The 19,467-nt window shown below is 31.5% G+C and overlaps 1 protein-coding gene across 2 annotated transcripts in view; it reads right to left on the bottom strand.

Moving 5' to 3' along the window:
• The window catches only part of LOC145260338 (uncharacterized), a 1,155,262-nt gene that overhangs the window by 1,217 nt on the left and 1,134,578 nt on the right, over positions 1-19,467 (bottom strand). For both annotated transcript variants that reach the window (XM_080118258.1, XM_080118266.1), the window contains one exon: positions 1-6,731. This exon is cut by the window's left edge and continues 1,217 nt beyond it. In XM_080118258.1, the coding sequence (XP_079974384.1) occupies positions 2,814-4,166 (1,353 nt within the window). In that variant the 5' untranslated portion in view covers positions 4,167-6,731 and the 3' untranslated portion in view covers positions 1-2,813. The remainder of the gene's footprint in view (positions 6,732-19,467) is intronic.

Here is a 19,467-nt window from a genome sequence, read left to right as displayed (position 1 = left end):
TCATCTTTGTATCAATTTATTCTGTTCAATTTTGATGTTTTCAAAAGAAATTGAGTGAAATATTCTTTTTGCATTTTAGTACTGCATTTTATAATCTTATCCAAGCGTTTGCTCTTTGAGTTTAAGCTACGTTGAAATGTATTTTAGTTTTATTGAATTTGAAAATTCAAAAATTATTTAATGAAAATAGTTTAGCATAGTCTGCGGTAACATTGTTTTACGTATATTTTTCTTAATCTAAATGTTATATGTTAAAATAAAGACGTATTATTATAACCATATAATTGTCGTTGTATTATACATGTTTTATCAATATCAATATCATATTGAAATATTGTGAATTATAACTCTTATATTATATTTTACAATCCACAACGTGTAATTTACGATTTTAAATGGCAAAAGTTACAATTTAGAAATTCTAATTCAAATATCATAGTTTACTATTATATTAGGTGTATCTTACTAAATTATATTTTAGCTCTTATGATGAGGTGATTATTATTTATGGTTTAATACTGAACTTGCAGATTTACAGTTTAAAATGAACACTATGGTTAGAACATTCTAGATTCCGAAAGACACAACCAAAAATTAATATCACTGGTTATCATCTGTTTCCATTTTCTTTTAGACACAATAATTTCTCGCCATATTTCCTTCGCTTAAAACTAACATTTCAGAAAAATTTATCACCGCTTACAACTTAATAACCAGCATAAAGATAATAAGATTTTTCCACATATTGTTTTAGATTTTTTTAAAGTGGTTAATCGATATATTTCTTGTTACGTTTCATTTTGAGGTATATATTTTTAACATTGCCATGATTTGCGGATACATCATACAAGTTAAACATGTATATTACAGTAGAAACATTTATAAATTAAATTTGAAAAAGTAAATTATTCTTTTAACAGCTAATACTGAATAATTGTTTCTTAGCGTATTTTGTATGAATAAATTATTATTTAATAGCTATTAATGAATAATCGTTTGTTGTGTTATTTTGTAAAAAATAAATTATTATTTAATAAACATTAATGATAATTACTTATTATTTTATTTTGTAGAAATAAATCATTATTTAATAGATATTAGTGAATAATTGTTTGTTATTTTATTGTGATAAACTAAATGATTAAATATTAAATAATAATAAAATATATATAAATAATTGTTTGTCATGTTATTTTGTAGAAATAAATAATTACCTAATAACTATTAAGGAATAATTGTTAGTTAGTTTATTATGTAGAAATAAATTATCATTTAATAGCTATTAAAAAATAATTGTTTGTTTTATTATGTAGAAATAAATTAATAAAATATTGTTTGTTATTTTATTTTTTAGAAATAAATTATTCTTTAATAGCTATAAATAAAATTGTTTGTAATTTTATTTTGTAGAAATAAATAAATATTTAATAGCTATTAATAAATAATTGTTTGTTATTTTATTCTGTAGCAATGAATTATTATTTTTGTAGAAATAAATTATTGTTAAAAAGCTATTACGAAATAATTGTTTGCTATTATATTCTGTAGAAAAATATTATAAAATAGCTATTAATAAATTATTGTCTGTCATTTATTGTGTGGTAATCTTTAAGAAAAATAATTGTAATTGTGATGTATATATATATATATATATATATATATATATATATTAAAACTTATGATGAATATTATTTAATACTTATGATACTTAACCCTCATAATATATATTATTTAACATTTCTTATATATATTTTATAATATTTATGATATATATTATTTAACACTTAAGATATGTATTATTAACTATTATGATATATGTTATTTAACGATATATATTATTGAACACATGATATATCTGCTTGCAATTTAAATGTTTTCTCAATTTTAAATGGAACTTACTTGAGACCTATTTTCTAAAAAGGAATCTCTATTTAAAACCTTTTTCTAAAAAGGACGGGGCTTTGGATTATTATTATTATTATTATTATTATTATTATTATTATTATTATTATTATTATTATTATTATTATTATTATTATTGTTGTTGTTGCTGCTAACAAAATTATTGCTTGCATTATTAGAAATTACTATTATTCTAATCATTATTATTCTTCTTAAATACAGAAATTATTATTTATTTTAATTACTTTTATTTTAATTAGTTCATGTGGGTTCTTATTACTTCACATAGAAGAGTTATTATACGTTTATTATTGTCATTATTAATATTTTATTTAATTTTAATATATAATTATTATTGTCATTATTAATATTTATTGTTAATATTGTATGTAGCGTATTTATTGTTGTATTATTACTATCATTTCTATTATTATTTTTATTATCATTATTATTATTTATTTATTTATTATTTTTCTTATCTAGTAGGTACAGGTTCATAACACTATATAGCAAAGAAACATTCTCGCGGTACTTTCTTACGTTAACTCTGTTCCTATCTGAGATCGGTGTTCTATTTTGAGTTGTATATAGATTAATGTTGCCTTGGAGATGATTGTAAAATGTACATATTATTTAAAATATTAACATTCGTGTACTATATGATTTTCGTCACAATAAAAGTTATGGATTGCAATAATTCAAAAATATAAAAGAATAAATGTATATATGTATATAAGAATATTAAGAATACAATTACGTCATTTGACGATTATATTCGTTAGAAAACCCAACCAAATCTTACCCTCTTCACGCCGTAGCAAATATTCAAATAAGTTTTCTCAATCATTTCGTAATTACTTTTTTTTTTATCTATTAAATATGTCACCAGAATTATTATATTTTAGTCAGTTTCACGTGTGCGTCACTTCTTTCATTTCAATATTTTGTTTATCGTTATCTTCTGTCGTACCCTCATTGTTCGAGTCCTGTTGGAAGGATGTTAGCATTGATCTAATACAATTGCTGTCTATAGAAGTCCGTGACAAGCAGCATGGCCTATCGCTAAGATTTGAGTTCGAGTTCTGAGCATTGCTGCCGCTAGCGATTTCGTTGTTCGATAGGCTACCGCCGCCGGCACTGCTCGCGGCGCTGCACGGCAGCGGTGAATACGAGCCTCCCGAGTTTAACGTGTTGACCGAGTACCGCCGATGGTCGGGTATGTCCACTTGGTGCACAGACGCTCTGTGAACAATCACAACCGGTAAACAGTCGTTAGAGTCACCATCACTAACTGGCCTATTGTGGTGGACGCAGAGAAACCGTGGGCTTCTGCGCGCCTCACACCGTCTTCTCTCCCTTCGAGGTTCATCGTCCTGTTCGTATGCCGGGTTGATGATCCCTGTTGAGGTGCTACCGACACTGCTGGATGCAACGGATGAACGTCGAACAGCTTCGTAGTTGCGGGATAACCGGTAGTCGTCGAACGCCACGTTGTTTGATTTCCGCCTCGCGTAGGAGACGTGTGCCATAAGTGCCGATGTAACGGAGGCATGGAATGGTTCCATGTTAGGCATTGAATTGGCTTTGTGGCCGAAATCTGTCATCTTTATCGGATGAGTGGCGACTGACGCCCGACGAGATGATGCCGGAAAGGTCACCTTGTAAGTTGGATTGTGAGTCTCGCTCGCCTCATTTCCACTTACAGAGGACACGCTCGATTCCGAACTGCTCGAGACGTCATCATTAAGCTCTCGGCTTTTTTTCTTTTCATCGAATGGCAATGCGATACCCCGGAAGTAATTCCGCCTAAAACTCTCGACCACCAATTCATAAACCGCTTCTTTTTTCAGATTCCGCACTTTGATTTCCTCTTCGATCCTTAGATACTTGTCCCTGAACTCACAGTACATAACGCATGACACTATGACGGTAAACGCGCCCATCGCCATCACGGGTGGACCGATGTAGGCGAGCACCTTCAGATGCGGGTTTTTAGACGGGTCTGGCGGTTTTGGTGGCAAGCGTAGGCCCTGTGATAAAATCGATGTCTCGGGGTAGTACCCTAGGATACTCATAGTGATCCCTCCGACCGAGATGAGGGATCCAATCAAAGTGCCAACCAGTGTCGGCAGAAGGCAAGGGATGTGGATGAAATCAGCTAGTTTGAATGGTCGTCTCACTTTCTGTCGCGGTCTCCGTCTTCTGGAGCTAAACGCTGGATACTCGCTGCTGCTATAGTGCAGACGAACACGGGGAACGAACATTGTAGTCTTGCTGCGGGGCTGGGATCAATTGAACAAGGCGTGATGGTGGTGCTTTTTTTGTGATTTCCGATAATGGAGTTGGCTTATACTTTAAAAAATCCTGATTCCTGATGATATATATTTTAAATTTGAAGTCTTAAAGTTTAAAAAAATGTTAATAAGGATTCCTGCGATTATACATGTATTGTTTTCATTCTTCTTTTTTTTCAGTGTTTTCTGTTTAATTCGCGTTCGGTTTTTCAATTTTGTCTTGAATGCGAGTGTATGCAGGTGTATGTAATTTATTAATGCTTAATTTATATATTTCCGTATTTTTTTCCTTTTTTATTATGTAGTCATTGATTTAGCATCTTTTGATTATTTTATCTTATTTAAAATCATTTTATCCTACGTAGACACAGGCTTTCTCTCCAAGAGTTTGGTCATAATTCAAGTTTATTTGAATCTCACCCTTTTTTCCTCAACATTCTTTTTTTGAAATGTCTTTCCCAAAATTATTCCCAATTCATGTTTCCTTCGAAAAAGGTAGGAAGATCTATCTTTCAGTTTCCGTTCGAATCTTCAACAACAAAATCAACAACAATAGAAAAACGTTTGGTTTTCAATACAAAAAAGAGCGAGCGTCTATAATTATTAAATAGAAAAAATAATGAGAACCTTTTTTAAAAAAAAACTCATCAGCTGGATTGAAGCTTTTTTTTCTGTAATAATTGAAGAAACAAATATTCAAACTAAGGCTTTAAGAGATTGTGTTAACTGAAGGCGTTTATAGAATTATTGGATATATCTTTGTTGTTCATTAACCAAAATGTTATGTAGTTAATCGTTTGAAGGCTGTTATAGGACATTTTAACTACATAAATGGTATAAGCTCACAAAAAACTTCAAAGTCATTAGAAATTTGACGAACATAAATGGTAACCGGGCATTTCATCTACAAAAATATATAGCGTTTTAAGAAACAATTATTTTGAACTCTAAAAATTTATAAATATATGTGAACATTTGTATTTTTGTTGTTTGTGTAAGGTTTTCCACTTAACAACGACAAAACGTATCTTTTTCAGACTTAGTCAGAGATTGGCAAATGCAGACATGTTTTTGATTGTCTTCTATCAACCGTTAGATATTTCTTGGCCGGTTCCTTTGTCTAGTTAATTAAAGTTCCAAATGAAGAAAACAAAATGGATCCTCTGTGACGTAGCTGTGTTTTCACGCAATAGCGCATGCGTCTAAAATTCAGTGTGCGTATAAATGGAAGCGTGCAGTTTGACGGATACAAAACACATTTACATATTTTCTTGGGTGGCAGACGATATTTAAGATACTTCAAACACTAATTGATAATCAATATAAAATTATGGTAACGATTGAAATTGGTAAAATCGGAATTGTTGTATAAGGGGTCGCAACGGTAATTTCACTGGACATTGTTCTGTGGGTATTAATAATAAGAGAGGTCGAGGTGTTTGCAGTTCAAGATGCATTGGAAGTAGTAAAAATAAAGGACGTATCATTTGCAGAGTTCGATAACATTTTAGGTTATTTGCATCGTGAGACAGAAACATGTCTAAGCGGGATTGACGAGAATATGCTTGTGCGTTCAAAAACAATATTGTTTGCCGTGATGTCTTGTTTGTCTTTTCTATTTTTCACTTTTCTGTTTACGTAATGAATTTTTTTCATTGTTTATTCGCTACTTTTGTTTTCCTTTGTTTCAAACGAAATTGCTTGAACACGGAGAAAATCACAATCGATTTTTTTTTATAAAAAGATGGCTGACAAATTTTTTGCATTAAAAAAAAGCCGGAAATTTTAATGAAAACGAACCAAAAGATGTGTTTAGATGTAAAAAAGAACTTTTGAATCTTTTTTCATTTCGATAATAGGCTGCAATATGTTTTAGCAGTCGTTGTTTTAATATTCTGCCTTGCAAAGTATTCATCAACTTTTACACCCTTTTAGAGGAAGCTGAGATTTTTTTCATAATCGCATTCTGACATTGTTCAATTCGTTCATTTCAGTTGTTGTTTTCGCATATTTTATTTTGGCTGAAGGCCTGTGTGCTTTAGCTGTAATTTAATATCAACATCTCTCTCTATATATATACAGTCTTACATTCTGTGCAAACACATGTGCCCTTAAGAAAGATAAAAATAAAAAACAAATAATCCACATGTATAGATATGAATATATATGTGTGTGTGTGTGTGCGTGCATTTATATATTATACAAATCTATGCATATACACGATGTATTCCCTATTACAATTTTATAATATGAGAAAGTGAAATATTGAATGGATGGCGGAATGATGACTAATGCTGTTTTGTTATTTTGCTGTTAATTGTTTCTGCTATCCTTCCGCAGTGCTTGGGGAACATTTATTAAGTAATGTCATGGATCGGCGACTAAGCTGTTTTTGTGAACAGTGTACGACCAGAGTTGAAAATAGGTCGAAGCACGAAAAACAATGACGGTGGTAACTCCTCTTCGCCATCTTTCCAAGACGGTGTCGCTCTTAGTCGCAACTTCCGGTGTACGTCTGACAGGAAACAATCACACCTGTTTAAATATAAAGAATAAAAACAATAAAAAACAATAATAATCGTGAAAAGAACAACAACAACAATAATAATAATAACAACAACAACAACAATAATAATAATAATAATAATAATAATAATAAAAATAATAGTAATAACTACAACAATAATAACAAATCCAGTAACATTAATAATAGTAATGATAATAGAACCGTAAAACAATAAAATAGTAACATTAACAATAACAGAAACAAGAACAAGAAGAAGAACAACAATGGACCGTAATATTTAATGCTACTAAGACTAAGCTTCTTTCCTTTAACAATCACAAAAAACCCGAATGCCATCACAAATAATAATTTACGTGAATGTTCATTATTCACACTCTTCGGCTTAACATTCACAGACAACATGAACTGGGAAAATACATTAAAAACACTGGCAAGGTTACTGCAAAGGAAGTGGACCCCTCTAACGAAAATTTCTCACACTAGAGATTGTCTTATACTAATTCGAATCGCATGAAGTATTGTTGTCACATCTGAGATGATGAATCTACTAATTTTCCCTCACTCTTAGACAAGGTCAGAAAAATGGTCCCAAATCTAATAGGTCCCACACTATCGACTAACCTCTGTCACATCGCCGCAATGTTGCATCCATGTGCCTAAGCCATAAGTGTTTCAATAGAACGTGCTTTGATGGAAAGTGAGGCTAGCAGAATCTCTTCTGTAAGAAAGTCTTTATAGGAAAACGTTAGAGTCGGTTGTGTACTTTATCAAGGAAAGAAAGAGTGTACTGTGCAGTACCTCTTCAGATATTTCCTCTTTTGACATGTCACACATCTCCTAAGTGTTCTGAAGGACTCATGGTACTTTTGCCCCCTCGACGTACATACTTTCGACTAATCCTACAAGCAGCAACATTTTAAGACACAGAAGTTTTCAGTTTAGTAGAAAAGAATACATCATGCAGACGCACAAGCATATAATATTAAAGGTTACTAATTTGACATAAGAGAATTAATAAACTGACATTCTCAATTTTCTACGTGTTCACAACACATTCTTTCTATCTCTTCATCCCTCGACCCCTTGTGCTGAAGGGCTATTAGATCTAAATAAACAGGATATGGTATCTGAAACAATTGTACATTATCCTTAGTTGTTTTTTGTCTTAATTTCTTTGAACATGTAAATGATCTTATACTAATTTATTAAATTCATTTACTTTCGCTCTCTCTCTCTCGCTATATATATATATATATATATATATATATATATATATATATATATATATATATATATAGTCATCCACATACAGTACTATTTCGCTGTTTCACAGCTCATCAGTGCGGCTAGACAGGCAACTACCTCAAGCCAGGATTGAAACCCGACCGTTTGTACGGCAGTCAAGGCCCCTAACCATTACGCTATTGGCGGCTGCTTGAACGAGTAGTGAGTTTAACGATGTTTTGATATCGTCTGAAATACCTCCGCTCGATTTGTTTACACAAAGAGCGTCGCTTATATGCTAATGGTAATTCGTGTTTCACTTCTCAATATGCTCAACTCAAGGTGAGGAGCACTATAGTCATCCACATACAGTACTGTTTCGCTGTTTCACAGCTCATCAGTGCGGCTAGACAGGCAACTACCTCAAGCCAGGATTGAAACCCGACCGTTTGTACGGCAGTCAAGGCTCCTAACCATTACGCTATTGAACGAGTAGTGAGTTTAACGATGTTTTGATATCGTCTGAAATACATATATATGAAATAAATATATATATATATACATATATATATAAACATATATATATATGAACATATATATATGAACATATATATAAACATATATATATATATAAACATATATATATATAAACATATATATATAACTACTTCATTTAATCACATAAATTAAGATACGAAGATATAATTATATGCTGACATTTTCAGTGTTTACTTCAATAGTGCTCAATAGAGCAAGGTAGTAAGTTATAAAAATATATATGGCAATAATGCAATTTGCCATATATATTTTAATAACTTACTACTTACTAAATGACAAAAGTATATATTACAAAATTTGATGATGTTACAATTTATTTCTTTAATTACGTCAACATTTACAATTTTTATAGTAGCAGTTTCTTAGGGCAAAAATCATTCATTTAATTATTATATTGATCAATGAATATGTTTTGTCCTGAAATCACTCGAAGAAATTCACTAAAAGAAAATAAAATGCATTTGAGCATGATTACAAAATCTAAAAATTGGTAGAGAAGTTGCAAATACCTTTTATCTTATCTTTTATTACGCTATTTTGAATTTACTAGCCAACTAAAATTAAAATATTCATATTAATTAATTGCATAAATTTTGATATTCACTACTAAAACAATATTCTATTTAGTATTTATTAATTTATTATTTACAATTATTCTATATATATTTACTTAAATAATATCAATAATTTTAATATGTATAACACATATCTATATATTTATTTAATTTTATACACAATAAATTACAATATATATACATCTATATATAATATACATATATATAATATACATATATAATATACACATATATATAATATACATATATATATAATATACACATATATATAATATACATATATATATAATATACACATATATATATAATATACATATATATATAATATACGCATATATACATAATATACATATATAACATACATATATATATAATATACATGTATATATAATATACATATATATATAATATACATACATATATATAATATACATACATATATATAATATACATATATATATAATATACACACATATAATATATAATATACGTATATATATATATATATATATATATATATATATGTATATTATATTTCCAGTCATACCAATTGTTGATTTTATCTGTATTTTATATCCATATATAATTCAGTTTTATTACGATTTTGATTAATTTTATTATTACAGAAAGTATAATTCTTTATTGCAATTTAATTATTTTTCATTTATCTTACTTAATTTTCATATAAAAATTCCCCTTTCTTTAAAAGATTGGTAATTGTCTTTTATATTTAATGGGTTGTTTCCCTTTATCAAAACCTAGTTATATTAAACGATTTTTTTAAATTACATTAATGTATTTATCTAATTTTTTAATTTTAATCATAAATAATATATTTATCTGTTCTTATTTTATCATATATTACTTATTAATTTAACCCATTACAATGTAATTATATTATTTATTTAAATTAAATATTAACATTAAAACATGTTAGTATGAAATAATCTACATTCATTTATCAATAATCGAAGTTTAATTATGAAATTTAAATGAACGATTAGCTGGTATATTTATTAATTATTATTCTAGTATTATAATTCATCTACTCTAATTTATTGACTTCAAATATATCAAACTTTTTATTATTTTTATTGTATCCTAATATATAGAAATTCGATCACATACTTAATATATTTTTATATTTTATTCGTAAATTCTAAAGTAATAATAAATGTTTTGGTGCCCCTTTGTATCAATATTATTTAATTGTGAGTATTATAGACAAATATTTTACCGCAATCTATCATATATCCATTAATTAATTTGTATATATTTTTCAATAATGTCTCCTCCTGAGTTGTGAATTCAATTGCGTTTGGAAAATGCAATGGGCGCGAGGTTTTTTTTATTTATTTTTTATTATTTATTTTATTTATTCTCAGAACTTTGATGGATCTCTATTTCCTTTTATCAAGATTTTTCCTCACAAAATCATTTTTTATTCCAAGAAAAAAAGTACTTTCCTAATGTCTTTTTCGCAGAGCATATGTCTGTCTCTGATGAGTTGTTCGGCGAAGCACACGCGAGAAAGAGAATACAGGTAAAAAGAAATAGATGGAATAACGAAATTACAGACACGCCTCGTAATTTGATCAAGAACCATCAAATTGGGCAGAAATTCAGCAACTCAAATATAGTAAAAAGTACTCTATATTCTGGTAAGAGGAGCTCGTTAGCCTTGAAAGGTAGTTCATTTAGGGAAGCATATATATCTGGAGTAGAGCATCTTAGGCAATTCCGCATTACTTACAACTTCATTCTACTGTTTCCTGTTACAGCGTTGGTATCAAACTGCAATAATCTTGGTGTTCTTTTCGGTTTAACAGCGACGTGATGAGGGGGGATTGCTATATGACACCACACAGGCAAGTATTCGAAGGATGCATCAGCCGTTGTTGAGCCTTACCGACTGAGGCTAACTACCACTATTTCTTTATATAAAGTCTGCTTGGCAGTGAAGTTGTTATTTTTAGAAAAGTACATACGAACCTAGATTCATTCCAAACTGGTACAACTAATGAAATATGGCAGCAGCAGACGTATATGGTTCCATTTCTAAACAAATCTCTCGTCTCTGCTAATTTCAGATTGAAAAGCCGGCTTTCACTGAGCAATGAAGCGTCGATGACGATGGCGACCTTGGATTTGGATTACAAGAAAAATAAATACCTGTCGTAACGGGTGTACTTCAATAGTGATAAAAAATCCCCCGCCTACCTTTTTTTTATGATAAAGTGAGTATCAACTTTCAAAAATCAATATGTCAAAATAATTTTTCAGGGATTGAAAAGAGTTTTTCTAGAACATTTAGACCCCCAATGACACTCCCCCAGCACATACCAAGAATCGATTTAAAGGGTCGATTCTCAAAGATTAATATGCATCAAACACACGTGGATCGATAATGCATTACGAAAAAAAAATTGTTCGTCTTGTTATAGTCATTATATATATATATATATATATATATATATATATATATGGCAAGAAAATATACATATATATATAAATATATACAAATACATATATATATATATATATTTTAACATGGGTTTCACCACTTATCAAGGCTCAAGGGCCACTCGGGGATAAGGGTTATTCTGTGTACAGTAATCAATGGGATAGTGTAGTAATAGTATTGGAGAATTGATAAAGTGTCATTACTTAAGGGGGCGGTTCATCAGGAATTTGTTTGTGTTGGACTTGAAGACATCCAGGTTGAAGTCGGGAGGGAAACAGGCAAGCGGAACAGAGTCTTGTGCTTCCTTTTTTAAAATTAAATATGTTTTTAACTCTTTTTCAAGATGTCTTTTAACATGTTTTATTAATCATTTGTTCATATTATAAGCTCTATTTCCTTTTCGGTCTTATTGAGCTTTTACATCTGGCTGAGTTTATTTTACTTGTAAATATTAACTCTTTAATATTTATAATATATTTTAAGTTTACCATTTTGATTACCTTGGTAAACTTATTGCAATTTTTATTTTTATTATATATATATATATATATATATATATATATACATACATACATATATATATATATATATATATATATATATATATATGTATAATGGCAATAGAGTTTAGTTTCCTAGAAGTACATCCAATGAAACAACATGTGTCTACCAAAAAGTGCTCAATGAGTAAACAGAGCAGGTATATTAAATTTATTTATACAAATATTGATAGCTACATATGTGTATACATGTTTCTGTAATCTCCCGTTATTGGGGAGATCACGTCCTCAGGCCAAGAATAACCCTTGAAAAATTATATATATATTCTCCTATTGTATATTTTCTCTTGTTGTATTTTCATTTTATTTCCTTTCTTTTTTCACTTGGCCCGTTTATATATTTTTATGTTTGTACTGATTTTTTATATCCATTTTATTCCCCCATTTTTATTCTCCTGTATTTTATAACTTGGTCTTTCTTATGCATTTATTATTTTTTTATATTTTATTATCTATTATTCTATATTTCTTATCTGTTTACATCCATTTATCCCATACTATTTTACATTCTATCCCCTTACTCTACCGTCTCTTTACCCTCCACCTGTTTCACATAAAAAACTTTCTATATTTCTTATAATTTATCCCGTCACATATATTATCTCAGTATGCGGCCCTCACTTTAAACCACACCAAAGACCATAATCCGCCGGAAACTTAGTTGACCTGTGCCATGAAGCGTTGAACTGTCCAGATTTGCATTTTGAGGGTGCTGACAATAGTCTTATTGTCATACAGATTTTCTACCAATGGCCAATAACTTTTTATCTGAAAGTACATCTTTTAAACTCCTCGGCCTAACGTTCACAGGAAACATGAGTTGGAACAATTACATTGAGAGTATTGCCAGGACTGCCGCGAACAAGATAGGTCCTCTCTACCGTGCTAGAAAGCTATTAACGCTCGAAAATATCCTGTACCTCTATAAGGCCACCATTCGCCCATTTATTGTTGTCATATTTGGGCTGGTGTATCTGCCACTAGTCTCTCGCTCCTAGACAAGGTTCAAAAGAGAGTCGCCAATGTGATACGTCCTGAACTGTCATATAAGCTTCAGCCTCTGTCCCATCGACGAAATGTTGCATCCCTCTGTCTGTTCTACAAGTACTTTAACGGTGAATGCTCTGACGAACTGCAAGCAATTGTGCCCCCCGACGTAAATACCCTCGACAAACCCGACAAGCAGCTAAATCCCACCCTTCACAGTTGAGATCCCTAGATGTAAAAGAACATTTTACTTCAGTAGTTTCTTCCCCAGAACCGCTAGACTTTTGAATTACCTTCCGGGTCCCTGCTTCCCCAACTGAACTGACATGACATTCAAGTATAACATGAACCGACATCATGCTGCCCAACTCTTTACACAGTACCCCTGATGCTTATGTCCCTGATAGTAGCCCCCTACATCAAAGTGGCAATTTGCCTTGTTTGGGGTGAATGTGTAATAATAAAAAAAAAAAGAGCATGGATTGACGTGATATTGTAAACAAACTCGGACGGAATTTGATGAACGACATTATCGCTATGATTATTATTTTTCTTTTTGCGAATTAGTCCACCGGCTAAATTATGCATCGTAATAGGGATTGATTCTATAATAATACATACGCACTCCGCATAAATTAAAATATGTTTAAGTGTATTATGCGACCGGACAACGCCGGGCGTCCAGCTAGTCATTTATATAACTAGTTTAATTGCTAACGTTAATCTATGATTTTTCATGTATATTAGTGTAAATACTGGAGGAAATGGTAACTTCTTGACTTTTTAGTTATTTTGATTATCTGTAAATTCCGGAGCTTCGTCATAAACGCCATCTTTGTAACGCTCTAAAACCAAAAGGAAAGATCAAAACGAGGCTCCTCCATTTAGTTAGACAAAAAAATTGTATAAAGGGAAAATACTCCCATGAATAAAAACAACACGCATCTATCTATCTATCTATCTATCTATCTATCTATCTATCTATCTATCTATATAGCTAGCTTTCATAAGCGCCTTCTTTGTAACTTTCCAAATCAAAAAGTATCTGATGAAAACTCGGTATCCATCAACAAATAAAAAATTACTGAGAGGGAGGGAGGGAGAGAGAGAGAGAGAGAGAGAGAGAGAGAGAGAGAGAGAGAGAGAGAGAGAAATTAATCCTGTAAATAAATAAATAGATCGGACCCTATCTGAATGACATCAGCTACTGTGTACCAAGCAGATCCAGTTTGGGATTTTCGTATTACCACATCTCACACCTTTTCAGGTTATATAATGCCAAAATCATCAATTTTGCTAAGAGGCTTTATGCTTCGTATTCTCAATATCATCAAATATTTACAGATTATCGATACGCTTTGTGTTTCTAATGATTTTAGAATCATATTGATAATCATATTGATAATCATATTGATAATTATATTGATAATCATATTGATAATTATATTGATAATCATATTGATAATCATATTGATAATCATATTGATAATTCGTATTATTTAAATTATTCAGACTATTGTTCTCATCTTGTATGCTATTTCCACAATGTTTTGACCGATGTAATTTCCTACTTTCTCCAATGTCTCATTTCGAAATTGAGACTCTCTGCTTAAGACTTCCGACCGATCATAGCTGACATTACGAAAGTATGTTACTTCCGTGAATTAAATAAAATGTTCCGTTTGAAATTCTGTCCAGATTTCCCAGTTCACCAGAATGTTTTTCGAGTTTGACAAGAGACACATGAAGAATGTCGGAAGTTACATCTGTCGAAACGTTGTGAAAATAATTTTTAAAACGAAAACATTAGTTCGAATAATCCTAAAAATGCAAATAGTGTGTGATTAATTAGTTAGAAAACGATACATTCCATTTAGCGTATTCGAATGTTTGTGGACACTATAGTACCAGGTCAGTATTTGTAGATTGGAAAAACATAGGGCGACCCCCCTCCCTAAAAACAAACCTTAAAGAGATTTCATTTATTGTCATACGCATAATTAATATTTAGTAGACTTCCTTTATGATACGTTTAATTATTTTATATTTACTATGAATGAGGAAAGACCTTTGCCGTTAAACCGATACCATTAGTATCCCCCATTTAAGTATTTCCTTCTTTGTTTGCACATGGGCAGACAATCCTGCCTAAACACCCTCACGAAGCGCAAAACAATTATACTTCAAAATATCTCTTGGCGCCAGATAAATACTCCTCTCCTAACTAAGCCAGCAGAAAACCACCAGAAAAGTTAGTTTTAAAAAACAATTTACACCATTTAATTTTGTGAAAGATCTGGCACAAGTAAGCGATAATGTATTTATCTAAGTAGTTGCTTAATCTAGTGGAGCAATCAGTACATAGTCTAACTCTTCTCTTCATTATTTTAACAACAACAATGGAATCTGCTCGCGTGAAATAATTTATTATTAGCTGCAGCGTTCTTGCCTCAGTCAAGGGCAGATCAATCATGCTTCAAAGGAAATAATTTGAGTGTACAAAAAGTTATGCCCCATTTAAACATAAATTCTCTAAATGGATTATTTGTTCGTGTGACTCAATCAGCTAGGATGGTCGAAAATTGCCCCAGAGGTGAGGGCTAGAGAGACCCGAATTAGAGCTTTTTTATTTGTGAACGATACCGGGGTGATATCAGGTAACCCTGCTAGCTAAAATGAGAAAACGGTTGATCGCTGATGTGAAATACAAATAAGTTCGAGAACATTAAATAATATTGATGTAAAGGTCATTATTTTGAAATATCTAGTTGTGTTTAGGCTAGAGGGGTGACCTGAGGGTCAGGACCGAAAATAAACCGGTCTGTGAGAGTAGTCGATGGGAAACTTAGGACTACAGAAAGTTACCTGATTGGAATGTATAGGGGAGGCGGCTGATTATCCAATCAGGGCGAACCAGAGTGTGATGTAACCAGCGACGGTTGCTTAGATGGGAAACCTCATGTCGGCTCCGACGTATATTACTCCTCAGTATATAATGTACTGCTAAACAGGAAAAGTCAGTTGAACTCAAGTTCTGCAGTCTGTTTAAACTCGGGAGAAGATACTGTCCACCATTTCATCCCGCGTGAAAGCACCCGTTTGAGCAATCGGTTGCTGAAACAAGACAAAGGCCCTGCCCATCGCTATTGTGACTGCCAGACAAAAAGAAAATATAATCTATATTATTTGTTTATTCTCCTGTGAAAAACTGTACATAATTATTTTTATTTTTCTCTTCTTGTGAATAATCAATCGCTATACGAAAACTACAACAAGAGTAAACGTCAATTTATTATTATTATTACTTGTAAGGTAACTTCAAGAAAAACAAACATATTGAGTTATCTGTTTTTAGCGGACGACCAAAAGAGAAAAGATCGTCAAACTACTGAATCTAGCACCCAGACCGCAGCGTCTTCATGGAAGCGACTGAGACTGCGTCGTTGAACTTTTGTGGATGTTCGAACCGAACTACCTAGGACTACACTTGTAACTGTAAGGACATTACGATCTTCTTCGTTTTGCATCTTGACTGAGGGAGGTCGGGTCTGCACACTACTTTATATCCGTTTAAAACTAAATTATAAGCAAAAAATCAAACGTACGCACGTGTGTTCTCATGAAAGTATACCGCTTAGTCAAATCTTTAACCATAAATATTCAGTTTTATCACATTTGAGACACACACGATATATTGCGGGTATATTTGCAAGAGTTCAACAATGAAAGCTTATTATTGTGCGTTTTATAGGTTTCTGTATGTTGTGTTTTGCATACGAGGTGATCAATTCGTTACAGAAAACAAGATACGATGCAACGATTATAGGACAGATTTGACATTTACATCTGCAATCTGTAGCTTCCATATAAACCTGTCTAAAACACATTATCACAGCCATAGACTTTTAGAATATGATAAAATAAATAGTATTTTTGCAGATTGGTAATTTGAATGCTTTATGAATCACCTTCCCCAGTTGTGAGTTTTTCATTTAGTTCAGTCTAATATTAAATAACTGAAACATTGGATAGAATTGTATATTTTGTACTTTACTTAAAGTATAGTTTTGTTATCACTCTTTAGAAATAGAGAGAGAGACACACACAGAGAGAGAGAGAGAGAGAGAGAGAGGAAGAGAGAGGGAGATAATGTTTGACTGTGTGAGATTATTTGTATTATTTTAATTATTCGAACTACTGTCATCATCCTAAAAGTTCCTTTAACGTTTCGACTCGTGCAGTATATAGCTCAGAGGACAGACAGTGATTACAAGTCCACTGGAGATTAAAGTTTTAATCCTCAGTGCGAGAAATTTTAAGAATACAACAACCACAGGTGACGGAACGAAAGTTAGCTACACCAGTGAATTAGATAAATGGTTCAGATCGAAATTCCGTACAGATTCCAGAGCTTGACAAGATACACCTGAAGAAGATCGAGGGTAACCTCGGCCATAATACTGTGCAAAAAGAAAAAAAAACATCCACGATAAGAGCAGTAGTCTGACTAATACAAATTATCAAGGCGTATCTCGAAAATTCTAAGACAGAGAGAGAGAGAGAGAGAGAGAGAGAGAGAGAGAGAGAGAGAGAGAGATTACCTATTCATCGTCGTATCTTTAATTATGCTTCCCCATTAACGTTCACTAAAAATGTCATGTCTACATAGATTCGTAACCATTGTCTGTCCTCTGAGCTATATACTTATATAAAAAAGTTATGATTACGTAACAGTTTAGAACGGAAATCTTAATCTATAATTCAATTTCTATATAGTGTACATTGACTTGTCTGGCACCCAAATGACAGCTACTTCCGTTATTTTGTCATTTGCTGTCCCACTAAGCGCAAGTCTGACATACGTCAGACGATACCGTCACATCAAAACATGCCACGCCTACTCAAACGTAATAAGATATAAATACGTTTTCGCAAATCTATATGGTCTCTAAATTAGTTTTTTTTTTTTTACTTAAACATACATCTTTGTATTATATTTTGAGAAAATCACGTCACAGCATATATTGCGAAAAGAACGCAGTAACAATATTTGTTTTTGCCCATTTTTACTCCAAAAAAGGTACATTGCCAATTGCAACATAAGAAGCTACTATTTTGAATCGTGTCTAACAGGAAAAGTTGAGCAGCAAAATGTTTGTTCACATTACATTTTTCAGGTTAGTAGAGTCAGATAAGCAGCAAATAATGGGGCAATTACACCAACGCCTTTATTCAATTACCGATTGTAGGTTTTGACCCTTTCACCATTACATCTGATATGCGTACATTCATTTTCCTTCATGCTTATTATAGAGTGTGGTCGCATCGGCAAATACACCCATCTCCAATTCAATTTTATCAGTGAAATATTTTATGAATATCAGGAATAATTAAGATATTAAATAATTATATGATATTTTTATATGATACGAGCAGATGTACCCGGCGTTGCCCGGTATTAAACGTAACGTTATATTCCTTTAAAAATAAAGTAAAGCAACAGAAAGAAACTGAGGGGTGTATATGCGATTATTATTTTTTTTTAAAACAGTTCACTTCTTGTAAGTAAAAAAAAAGAATACTCGAGCTGAGATTGAAACCAAAATCTAAAGACAGTGCGTAAAGTACGATAATCATTAGACCAAATTTCCACACTTTTTAAAAAGTGTTTTCAAACCTACTTATTCTTTATATAAGGAATATGTCGTGTAAACGATTCGCGCATGCACAGTCGTGAAACAATTAACAACCAGATAAATATCTGATGACCCCCAAGTACGAATATTTTTTCAATTTTCACCCTTTAGAAGCCGTTTTCTTCTGATCAAAACTGATTAAAACTTTTCCACATATCTGAATACCTTATATACCAAATTTAAAGACTGTAGATCAAAACTTCGTTGAGTATATAGGTTGAGAGTTGTCCTCACACATATTTTATAGATCTATAGATTTTGGTCTAATATTTTATTAAGTTACCATCGCGCTGTTTGACATTGCACTGGAGTTGAGTTGAAGAACAATGTCTGGAACAATATCTACAGAATGACAAATGTAATAAACGATTTCTTCCTCGAAACGCTGAATTTAATTTTGATAAGAAGAGTCGTTAATGCAAACATTGCGAGGAAAGAATTATATAAAAAATAAAATCAATAATCGAAGTCGAAATCTTGCTACTATAAAAGTTATTAACCTCTACAAAACATAATCTTATTTCTCAGAATATTTCATTTTCTGTGGAATTGTGTATTTATTTTTCCTTTAAATTTTTAGTAATAAAAGTATTTTCATTTCTCAAAAAGTAAATCGAATTAAATAATACTAACGCTAAACTTTTTATGGTTTTAACTTTCCACGTATAAACTCAAAACTA

Source organism: Euprymna scolopes, chromosome 3 (assembly GCF_053919585.1).
Source record: "Euprymna scolopes isolate OS-2025 chromosome 3, ASM5391958v1, whole genome shotgun sequence".
Lineage (NCBI taxonomy): Eukaryota > Metazoa > Mollusca > Cephalopoda > Sepiida > Sepiolidae > Euprymna > Euprymna scolopes.
Note: the sequence above shows the minus strand (reverse complement) of the source record. Positions and strands in the feature narration are given on the sequence as shown.